Raw genomic sequence first — 12658 nt, 5'->3', positions numbered from 1 at the left:
GCATTGACACTGTTGTCCTGTGGCTGTCATCGCCTCATCCAAGTGGATGCTGAACATTGGTGGTGGTGTGGAGACCCCCCTAATGATTGTGAAGCACTCTGGGCCATACACGATAATACATGCATCAACCCTAACAGTTTGGCCTAAAAGATTTATATTTGTTAAATTGGTTGTATTATTAAAATAAAGACATATTAATTGAGTTTTAAATTAAGTTCTCCAAATGCAGGGGTTAAGACAAACTCTGTTACTGAACCAGTCTATACTGAACCAAAATGATTTTAAATATCTGGTTCTTTACTTCCAAATTAAAATAAATCTTTAAAAATAAAAAGCACCACAGGTTAAATATTAGCAGCTTCTTTCATTTTGATAATATTATTAATAAATGTTTTAAATAAGGATATTGGATGATTTCTGAAAATGTATTTATGATACTGAGGACTTCTGCTTTGCATAACTGGAATAGATTAGGTCTACAATTTAAATGAAATATGCTAAAAAATAAAGGCAGCTCTTACAAAAATATAGTAATGAATGGAATTACTTTCCTGTGAATGTCCAAAATGCTCCAGTAATACTATAGTGCTTTTATATGTGCTGTATATTTATTGAAAGTGTCTTTACTACTGCATATGTCCAATATAAACAAATGTCTTTACATGTATGTGTGTGTGTATGTAAGTTAGTGTGTGTGTGTGTGTGTGTGTGTGTGTGTGTGTGTCGAGGGGAACACCTGAAATATTGCCAAGTTTTTCCAGCAGACCTGAGATTTAGCTTGATCCCACTGCCAGTGTGTGTGTGTGTGTGTGTGTGTGTGTGTGTGTGTGTTTGCTTTTCTCCTGCCGTGTATAAATAGATGGAAAATTACAAAGTGGCTTTCCCTACTGCTCTGGAAGGAAGTGGTCACACACACACACACCCTTACAGTGCACAATGTTGTTTAAAAAGCCCCGGCAATACCAATTAACGCCTAATAAAAACTCATTACTAAGATTTGTAATGTTTCAGCATAACTGTTGATCTTAAATAATTCAGCATATGTGGTCTTTTTAATATTTAAATATATTTAGTTAAATCAATAATTCAGCAGCTCCACACTAAGTCAAACACCGGCAGGAACAGGAGTAATAGATTGGTGGAAGTTCACCAAAGCGAACTCTGGACAGATGTGACATCGGCCATCATTCATTCATTAAAGATGGAGATCTGAACATTACTGGAAAACCTTTCAGACCCGCTCAATGTTATTATTGCTCATGTGTTGGGGTAGATGATGGTTCTCTAAGCTCATTTCATTTCCGCTACGGGCATGTGTGCAGATGAATGAGGAAATGTGTGCTGACGGATGATAAAACAGATGATAAAGACTCGTAGATAGCGCAGTCATATCACATCACAAAGACTTGAAAGTTTTTAAATAACTGAAGGATTTCTGTCTGATATAATTTCTAAATTATAATTTCGTCTGATATGATTTCTTCCTCCTCTGGTTCAGGTATTTTGAATTTTGATCGTGGTGTCAGCGGAGAGGAACAATCCACTTGTGTGTGACACAAGCCATTGAAATGAATGGGTTTCATAGCACAAAAAATCCACTTCCACCTGAGCACTGACAATGACTGGAGAAAGTGAAAGCAGCATAGCCTTTTTTGATACATATTTTCTTTTAGCGAAAAACAAAACAAAAAAAAAAAACATTAAAATTACCAATAATTTTAATCAGCCAATAATTATGTGCCTTCTTAATAATGACATTAATTAATAGCATACATTTCACTAAATACATTTAAATGCATTATTAAGTTAACATAAAATAGAAATAGTTAATTAAAATAAATTTTTCATGACACAATGTTCTGCCTTCTCGGTGTTAACAGTATACATCTACATGGCAGAGCATACTGAAACGTTAGTTTTTCTGCTAGGCATTGCAGGCTTCTCTTTCTCTGTTGACTCAGTCTTTCTGAGAGGGCCAGTTTTGGGGTCTGCGCTGATGCATGTGATTTTTGGTGTTATTAGAGGGTAAAGCGGAGGGCTCATGTGTGGGGATCAGATCTCATGGGAGTCAGCGGCTGTTCATCATGAAGTGTTTGGATTTGGAGACTAGGGCTGCACAATATATTGTTTCAGCATCGATATCGCAATGTGCACATCCTCAATAGTCACATCGCAAGATCTGCAATGTTGAGTTATGATTATAGTTTACTAGGAGAAAAAGTGCAGATCTGAACACATGAGAATAGTGGTGTTATTGTGGAGTTTAACCAAAACGGAGCAAAAGTTTTTTAGTGGCACATGTTTTTAAGGCCTGAGAGTCCAAAGTATCCAGGTACACACTATTTTACCCTTGGTAACTTTAATAAAGAAATCATTTATTGAATTTATTTTTGCAGTGTTATTTTATATTTGATTATTCAGATGCTGTACCTTAATACTATGTGACTGGCCTGAAAACCATAATAACTATTAAATCACACTTTTGTCTTTGCTCTTTTGTGTTTACCGTGGATGAAATAGGTATAGAACACGAGCACACTAGCTAATAAATATCCTTAAAACTAACAGACCGAAACTAACATCTAAAAAAAAAAGACTGTAATTCCCTTAAATATTTATGCCTCATATTTTAGGGATTTGTACTATTACCAGTGGCTTTTGCTCTGAATAGTACAGAGAGGGTATGAAAATACAATGTAAGCATATAATTATAAAAATGAAGTGAAAAACATTATGGTGAACACTAGTCTTGGCAGTTGTATTCAACCAGGCTCGTGTTCTGGTGGTTTCAGAGCACATGAGCTGAACTGAGTGTCTCTTTGACTCCAAACTAAACGAGGAACTGAAGCAAAAGTGCAGAAATGAGAAGCGCTTGACTCAGAAACGCTCAAGCACACGAGACCTCAGGCCGTCTTGTCCAAACATAAGAGATTCAGTGTGTTATTACAAGGCAGAAAATCAGCTTATGTTTAGTCTTCTCCTCAGAGAGACCTGGATTTGGAACATTTGTTGAAATGTTTTTCAGTTGCGTTCGCTTTAAGAGTTCGCAGTTACAGCCGAAGTCAAAATTATTCACCCTTTATCAAATATTAAATGATGTTTAACAGAGCAAAGGAATTTTTTACAGTATTTCCTTTTTTTCTGGATTGGTTTTATTTTGGCTAGAATGAAAGCAGTTTTTTTTTTTAAATCAAGCATTTTAAGGTCAATATTACAAGCCCCCTTAAGGCTAAATTATACTTCTGCGTTAAACGCACGTGTATGCTATGGCGTTAACGCATAGCCCTACGCCGTGGCCGTCGGCGTCTCTGACGTGCACCTCTCAAAAAATGTAACTACACGTCGCAACGACGCATAGCGCAAGCTCTGTGATTGGTCGGCTTGGTAGCGCTGACGAGTCTGGGCGGGACCGAGAGCCGCGCGAACGCAATGGAGTGATTGTTTACAATTGCGGAGTCCCGTGAAGGAGCTCTGGATGGATAGTTTTGTTTTGTGTTTACCCCATAGTTAAAAGTTTTTAGAGTTTGAGCCACTTGTACATTCAGGAAGCGTTCAGAAAGAACAAAACAGCAGCGAAAAAACTCAACACAGAGACACATTTACACCTCACTGCCAACTAGCGTTTTGGAAGTGGTATTGCAGACCAACAGAGACAGCACGCAGATGTATAAATGCACAGCTACGTGCGTTGCATGAGCCGTTGGTTACGCCAGTCACTAGACGCAGAAGTATAAACCAGGCTTTAAAGGTGCAATATATCTGCCAAATTGCTATTGGGTTAGCATAATATATTTAAACACAGTCCCCCCTTTGCTGTCTAAAGCCATGCCTTTTGAAACACGAACGCATGCACCTTAAAGATGACAGCAGGCAACCCACTATTTCATGTCATCCGCCAGAACAAATAACTTTTTTTCTTATATCAAGGACGTTTTCAGTTGTGTAGTGAGCAAAACTTGTCATAATAGTCTCACTCTCTCATTCGCTTTGTCTTAAAGCGACTACTGCATGCAGGATTGACATTTATTTCTAAGCCACACTAACATGTTATTTCAGAGCGAATATTCAGAGTAGCATAGTAAACAATATCAGGAGCGTGTCACAGGCTGTCATTGTTCGAAAATGAACCAATGTGAATATAAAAGCAACTTCATCTCAGTAAAGCAGGCTAGGTGGAAAAGCACTATTCACTGATTTTTTGTTGTTAAACTAAATAAAAATCGACATTATTGATGCTGTCAAAGAACCATATGAAATTGAATATAGTCACATCAATTTTTCACTGGAAGATTTCAGTGGCTGAACAACACTTCTGTGCATATAACCCATTCATAACACAACATACTCTACATCAGCTTTGACTAAAATACTTTTAAAACATAACATTACCCGTCTGAAAGAAACACTTTTCAGTCATGTTGTCTTCCTCTCTCCAGCTTGCAAAACTAACTCCAATATTAATTCAGGATTTTAAAAAGTTTTGATTCAGCATTTGATTTTACCGCTGTGATTGTCTCGTGTGCACATGAACACGTGGTGCGCATGCACGCTTATACGTGCAAATGGCAGATCTGCACAAACAGAGATGCACCGTTGTACAAATCTACATTTGTTGACAGACAGTTTGGGCTACTTATTAGAATTATGGGAACTGCCGGCATGAGAATATTTTTTATTTCAGATTTTTTAGTCTTATGTCTTACCCAGAATATAAAAACACATATAAATATTTTTAAATCATTTACTTTAATCATTACTATTGGAAGGTGAAGAATCTTTTAACCAGCACAACAAAACATGTTTCTTGTTTATATACACTATGAACAGAAGCTACGCTAATTATTCTCTTTATTCTCAATTTCCACAGGGGGATTCTCTTCCCGAGGCTCTCTGACTATGCAGAGTCACTGATTTGATACAAGACCAGTAACGAGATGATCCCAAGGTTCCCATATCCTGGACCAAGCCGTATCCTGAGCAGCTGCTGCGGTGGTCATGGAGGAGTGGAAAGAGGTGGTCATGGAGGAGTGGAGGTTTCCATATCCTGGACCAGGCCGTATCCTGAGCAGCTGCTGCGGTGTTCATGGAGGAGTGGAAAGAGGTGGTCATGGAGGAGTGGAGGTTTCCATATCCTGGACCAGGCCGTATCCTGAGCATGAGACTGATTCCAGTGACACTCCAGGGAGAGACGAGTCTTCGCTGAGGCCAGCTTCCAGCCTCTGCCGCTGAGACTGCAGCTCTGCACAAGACGTTTGGCCAGCGAAGAAATTAAAATGGTCGTGCCCAACTGAGTCTGGTTTCTCTCAAGGTTTTTTTCTTCACTTTCGCCAATCCTTAAGTTTTTTTCCCCTCTCTGCTGTCGCCTCTAGCTTGCATGGTTTGGGATCGGTGGAGCTAAGCATCGATGAATTTGCTTTTTATTAATAATTTATTACACATTTGGCATTGAGAAGGAACATAGAAATGTTGTCTGACTAACATCTAGCAGCTAAATGTGTCTGGAAAACTATTCAAAGGCTTTTATTTTCATAAACAGCGTGGATGTGAATGCTTCTAAATGTTCTGATTGGCTGGAGTAAATGTCTCACGTCAGCACGTTCTAATCGTGAATGCACTCCTTTCGACTCCTTCTGCATTCACACAGCGCATCATTCCAGCAAATTACCGCTAATGTTATGACTTCTCTTTCCAGAAAACTGCCAGAACGAATTTTAAAAAAAGGTCTGTTCACACATGATCCCTTTCCGGAAAATTGACGGTAATGTTCCGGAAAGTTCTGTATGTGTAAGAGGGGCTAATGACTTGCTTAATAACCTTAACCTGCCTGGTTAACCTAATTAAGCATTTAAAGGTCATAATAAGCTGTATACTAGTGTCTTGAAATATATCTAGTACAATTTTATTTACTGTCATCATGGCAAAGATAAAAGAAATCAGTTATTAGAAGTGAGTTATTAAACTATGTTGGGAAAAGTGTAGCAAAAAATAAACAGTGGGGCTAATAATTCAGGTGGGCAAACAATTTTGACTTCAACTTTATAAAAAAGGCCAAGAAACTGCTTTATTTTACATGAGAGTTTGCCTTTGTGACAACAATCACAGTTTTAATGTCAACAAAACTTGCATTGCCACAGCGACAGACTCCACCCATTAGCCTTAATGTCTAGACCACTACGCCTGTAAAGGAAACCCCCATATAAAATTCTCTGGGCTTTACAATGCAGTTCGTTTACGTTTTATATACTGCGAGGAATGCTCATGTTGGCATCCCAAGTGGAAAGAAGGAATTTTACGGCTAAACATTTTACAGCTGTGTCATTCTAGGGTGAAACACTGATCCATTTATGATAATATGGAAACTAATCTTGGTAATCTTCATGTGCAGAAAAAGGCTGTTTGACTAGTGACATGAGCAGACCAACCAAACCTCATTTAAAAATAATGATAAAATGAACAAACAACTTTATATTTGCATAAGGAAATGTCTTTGGCGGTGGCTTTGTGATTGGCAGACATGCTTTGATACTTAACGCCAGTTCAGTTTGAGTCTAACTTGCAACATTCTCAGGCTTATTAAATTATAAAAATAAAATACCTAAAAGTATTAAATATAAAAACTATAAGAAAAGTAACTCTGAAAAAAAAAATACTGATTCAAGTTAAATATAGTAATTATTGTGTGTTTTTATAAAAAAATAATAATAAAAAATATACCAAATATAAAACTATGAACAAAGAAACTATGAAAAATAGAAAAATACTAAATCAAAAAATAAATGAAGTAATTATTGTGTTTTCATTTTAAGAAAGCTAAACACAAATACAAAAAAAAATAATAATAAAAGGCACATAATTCTAAATTGTACTAAAACATAAAAAAACATAGAGAATTAATTCATGCTAATTTAAAAATAATAAGAGTTGTAGTCTAGCTTACAACAAAAACTAATAAAAAATGATAAAAACAATTGATTTTTGCTCAAATTTACAAATATTTGTAGTAATTATTGTGTTTTTTTAAAAAACTAAGCTAAATAAAATACAAAAATAACAATGCACAGAACTAATGCAATTTTTTTATTTAATTATAAAAATTAATTACCTAAATGTACTAAATATAAAAACTATGAAAAAACAAATATGACTAAAGTAAACATAATAATAAAGGTTTAATATAGTAATTGTTGTGTTTTTTATTTTAAAAAGCTAAATAAAAATACACAATTATGGCGAATTTTTTGTAAATTCAAAAATATAATTAATTAATGATTGTGAATTGAAATAATGAGTAACAAAAACTAATAAAAATGATAAGGAGACAGAACATTCTACTTTTACTAATAAAATAAAATAAACAATTTTGTAATATAGACCAACAATTTTTAAAACATAGAAAAAAGAACAAAACAAAAAACTAAACAAAAAACAAAACAAAGACAAAGATGAAAACAAAAACAAAACAAAAAATAAATACAAATAAAAACAAAGATGAACATGAAAACAAAACCAAACAAAACAAATACGAAGATAAAAACAAAAACAAAACAAAAAATAAATATGAATAAAAAGAAGAACACGTAAACAAAAATTAAAACAAAACAAAACAAAGATGAAGACTGAAAACAAAACAAAACAAAACACCAAAAACAAAAACAACACCAAAACGACCTAAGTGGCCTTACTCAGTAAAGACAGATGAGAGACTTCAATAAAAGCCCATCTTTATAGCTGTAATACCTGTAAATGTGAGCAGCATTCGCACACTCACACACACACTTGAGTCTGAGCATTTTCTTACCTTCAGCGAGTCAAAGCAGGCGATGACCCGGCCGTTCTCCACCTGGCAGCTCTTGGCGGGATGCGCAAACTTGCACTCGGCATCAGATCGAGCGCACGTTCCCCTCTGAAACTCTCGACACACCTCCAGCGTCAGCCATTTGGTGTCCCGCATGTGAGCCATATTCATCGCCATCTCCGCACGCTTTAGACTTCGAATCCTTACAATCCCAAAAGTGCTTTATGTTTGTCACTTTTTACCAACGTTCCTCTCTCTGCCTTAGATCATGAAGCTCCACGGTTTGCACACCAGGCCAAAGCAAGAAGAACAAAAAAAAAAGAAAAATGTTGAAGTGAACTGCAGTGATGGAATCCAAAAGCAAAACAATAAAAAAAATCCTGGACTCTGATTGGCTGTTTTGTGTTTGAGGCGTCGTTCAAGGAGGTCTGGTGCTGTTTGTTCACTGATTTGGGCAGCAAGCAGGCGGGAAAGCTGAGGCTGGTACTATAAGCAGGTCCAAGCAGCGGCAGACGCAAGAGAGGGCACAAAACTCAGTACCCACCTAAAACAAACAGAAACACAACAGCTTTGAGAGATCTTCCTTAAAGAGCAAACATGTTTAGCAAGAGAGACAAACTGAATTCACTTGAACACTTCACTTAAAAAAAAAATTAGCTGTTAAATCAAATGAGTGGGGCGACTGGCGCACCCAAAGGAAACCCACACTAACACGGGGAGAACAGGCAAACTCTACATAGAAATGCCAACTGACTCGGGCGAGGCTCGAACCAGCAACCTTCTTGCTGTGAGGCGACAGCACTACCCATTGCGCTGTACCATGTACCAAAATTATCAGCCGAAAATGGCATTTTTGGTTTTAGCCGAAAGAGATAAATGGATAAAAATATAAGCCAACTTCGACTAGTTTGTGCTTGTGCAGCGGTCAAAGTACTTGAAGCACTTTAATAATCCACTCCAGTGTTTCCTCAAGGATTTTTTTCCTGCTGTGGCGGCAGACCTTTTACACAAATCTACCAACTACCTATGGTGTTATTATTTTAATGACAAATGTCGTGTGCGCAGTATTACAACTCACAATCACATTTATGTATTACGAGCATGCAAATCTCTTTGCCGATTTCCCCCGTTCGTGCACAAAACTTGCACCCTCTCAAATAAACACTGCTGAAGTGCGATTTAGTGCGTTTATCTAACAACAAAGTCTCCAACATTTATTCGATTTGCTAGGAATATTTATGAATGTCTCCAATATACCTACAGAGCGGCATTAATGCGTCCCGAAGTAAAGTGAAACGGCCATAAACTACGGCAAGATAAAGTCATTGTATGCAGAAACAAAGACCTTTATCTATAAAGTATACTTATGGAAACTGTTCATCATAACTGCTGTTCATCATAGCTACACTGTGTTTGCTGGCCTCACGCAGTGCGCAGCCGTGTCAGTCAGTCAGTCAGTCAGTCAGTCAGTCAGTCAGTCAGTCAGTCAGTCAGCATGTCACCTTAAAGCGTTAAACAAATAACACACAGCACTACTACGATTACAGAAAACGTTTGCGCTGTTATAATCCACCTTTTATACGCTTTGGTGCGATTATAACCCGCTAAAAAACAACAACTGACTAAATGTTTTGAATGAGAAGCTATAATGTAGGCGAGGTGGGATGAACTTTGGTGTGGCGCCCCGCCATGGAAGAATGAATGTATTGAAAACCATGCACTCTTTGGAAGTTCTGCTCATGTACATGTAGCTTCTTACCTACACTTGAACAGTACATCGAACAAGAAAAGAAAAAAAGCCCTCTCAAATATTTTGCAGACTGGACATTTCTATGTAGTGTAGTTCCTGCTGCTTGCAATAGTATTACTGTGCTGGTAAAGTGATACCTCTCATCTCCTTCACTATCAAGAAAATGAGTTTATTTTATTGGCTTCTGGTTTTTAAATCAGCTTAATTTAAGTTATTGGGTTCAATTATGAAATGTCTCAAATTTCTTAAATACTTAATCATTTTTGGTTTTAGTTTTTGGGCAAGTGCTTCCAGAAGTTTTCATTGCGGTCCATGCCAACAGTTTATTATTATTATTATGTATTTATTTATTTATTTATTTTTATTTTATGAACTAGAATAAAACATGCAGCACTACAATTCAGACTAGAGTACACTACCTGACAAAAGTCTTGTCGTCTATCCAGGTTTTAGGAACAACAAATAATAACTTGACTTCTAGTTGATCAATTGGTATCAGAAGTGGCTTATATGAAAGGCAAGGCCTCTAGATTACGCTTATTTTATCAAATAAAATATGATCATGCCTTGATTTTTAATGATTTAATTAGGACAGTAAGGTCTGACTTTGCTTAGACAAAAGTCTTGTCACTTCACAGGAATAATGTCCAGTATAGAATATAAAGTCATGTTGCAGTGGAAAAATAATGAATATTGTGTATGATTCCCATGAGCTTGGAGGACTGCATCCATACATCTCTGCAATGACTCAAATACCTTAATTAATTAATAATGTTATCTGGAATGGCAAAGAAAGTGTTCTTGCAGGACTCCCAGAGTTCATCAAGATTCTTTGGATTCATCTTCAATGCCTCCTCCTTATACTCCAGACATGCTCAATAATGTTCATGTCTGGTGACTGGGCTGGCCAATCCTGGAGCACCTTGACCTTCATTGCTTTCAGGAACTTTGATGTGGAGGCTGAAGTATGAGAAGAATTGCTATCCTGCTGAAGAATTTACCCTCTCCTGTGGTTTGTAAAGTAATGGGCAGCACAAGTATCTTGATACGTCAGGCTGTTGATGTTGCCATCCACTCTGCAGATCTCTCGCACGCCCCCATACCGAATGTAACCCCAAACCATGATTTTTCCTTCACCAAACTTGATACATTTCTGTAAGAATCTTGGGTCTATGCGGGTTCCATTAGGTCTTCTGCAGTATTTGTGATTATTAGGATGCAGTTCAACAGATGATTCATCTGAAAAATCTACCTTCTGCCACTTTTCCAAATGATCAACAAGAAGTCAAGTTATTATTTGTTGCTCTTACAACTGGGAGGTACGACAAGACTTTTGTTGAGTAGTGTGTGCTATATTATCAGCACATGAGCTCATCATCATCATCATGAGGTTGTCACATGACCAAGCCATGTCAAGTTATCATCTCAGCAAAAAAAAAAAAAAAAAAACTCATATTACATTAAATTATTGTAAAAACTGCTGGACTTTCTTTAGTGTGGCTGAATTGCTTCATGTCTGATATTTTGGCAGATATAGTAGATTACCCAGGTATCCCAAGAATAAACCTCCCTGATCCTATTTAGGACAGACCGCATGCATATAATTGGGACACGGCCCATCTTCCACCTCATCTCACAACATCTCTCAGTTTCTCACTATTAGACTCTCAGCAGCTGCATGAATCCTTCAAACTCCTGGAAATGCCAGAAATGCACTGAAGTCTGCAGAATACCTTCAGTTTGAGCAAATAAAACATTGTCACACACATTCCTGGACAAACACACACACACACACACACTGGGCTCATTCTAATACAAACACACCCATGAAACATACAAAGCAGCCCTTCACAACTTTAGGTTTCATTCCAGTTTGTGGAGAACTGACCCAGAATCACATCATGGCTTCAGCTTGAGCTGTGACGTATCGTTTAACAGAGACTGAGAAGGCGAGGTCATTTCCTGTTTCTGTGGTTAGCAGTGAGCCAATCGCAGGAAGAGATGGAGCAATGTTCCCGGCCTCATGCCAGTCAAGAGAGTAACAGAGAGACTGACTGCAGCAAAACTGAACACACACACTTAACTAAAATCACACAGCTACTTCAGGTATTGTTTACAAGGAGGTTAATCAACAGTTTTGTTGAAAACACACACATTTTCACATGTATTTGCTTCATTCTACATTATTTCTGTTTTCCTAAACTTGTGTTCTTAAGCCTTGTGTGCTGTTGGGGGTGTTTTCATCCACTCTGGAATGATTTTAAGTCTGTATTTGGCCACAACTTTATCTGTGTTTAAGCAAATGGAATGATTTTTGCTGAACAATCTTATTTTGACAGATATTTTGGAAAAATGCTTTGGATTTTGTAAAAAACTTCATACACTCTGAGCAAAATTACTACCCTTTTGTTATGATAGTGGCTGTTTTTTCCCTGACTTCCATTATAATGACATTTTTCCATTGCAAAATCCATGACAGCATATAATAGGGATGCACCGATATGGATTTTTTTTTGCTGATACCGATAACTAGGCCCACATGGAATCTGCGCACGTAGAAATCCACAGATTTCCGCAAATTTTTAGCCCATCGTTGTGTCTATTTATTTACTTAATAAATAAATGTAAAATGTAAATGTAAATGTGTGTTAATTTTTACTTATTTTGTTTTTTTTAATTAATTTCAGTAATATTATTGACTAATAGTGTTCGTTTTATTAATTTACAATACAGTTTGTAATATTTTCTTTTTTTGATTTTTGCTTTGTTTACCAAACAAGTGGATCTAGATGGATTTACACTGTAAACATTAAATAAACAATAAACTATTATTTTTAGATAAAACGCTTACCGTGCACTCACACATGCGTCATGCACATTCCGATCCCAGTAGCAACGAAAACCAACTAGACTGAGACGCTGAGAACAAAAACACCATGCCGCAAACAAAACAACGAACACACCAGGATGATAGCGTGCATTCCGAGCCTAGCCAAGATGGCGCTCATACAAAGACAAAAGACAGAAAATGAGAAAATTTGAGCCGAGCACAACATACTAGACAAGACAGGACCAGTGTCCCGACTCTGCCACCAAAACAAGAGTTACCAAGA

The 12658-nt window shown here is 37.0% G+C and overlaps 1 protein-coding gene across 2 annotated transcripts in view; it reads right to left on the bottom strand.

Moving 5' to 3' along the window:
* Positions 1 to 8340, bottom strand: part of mbnl1 (muscleblind-like splicing regulator 1) — a gene marked incomplete at both ends in the record, with an annotated part of 85031 nt that extends 76691 nt beyond the window's left edge. The window contains 1 exon segment of one of the 2 annotated variants that reach the window (NM_001076634.1): positions 7799 to 8340. In NM_001076634.1, the coding sequence (NP_001070102.1) occupies positions 7799 to 7972 (174 nt within the window). 2 annotated transcript variants of the gene reach the window in all.
* Between the last annotated feature and the right edge of the window lie 4318 nt (positions 8341 to 12658).

The sequence above is a fragment of the Danio rerio genome, chromosome 2 (genome assembly GCF_049306965.1).
Source record: "Danio rerio strain Tuebingen ecotype United States chromosome 2, GRCz12tu, whole genome shotgun sequence".
Lineage (NCBI taxonomy): Eukaryota > Metazoa > Chordata > Actinopteri > Cypriniformes > Danionidae > Danio > Danio rerio.
Note: the sequence above shows the minus strand (reverse complement) of the source record. Positions and strands in the feature narration are given on the sequence as shown.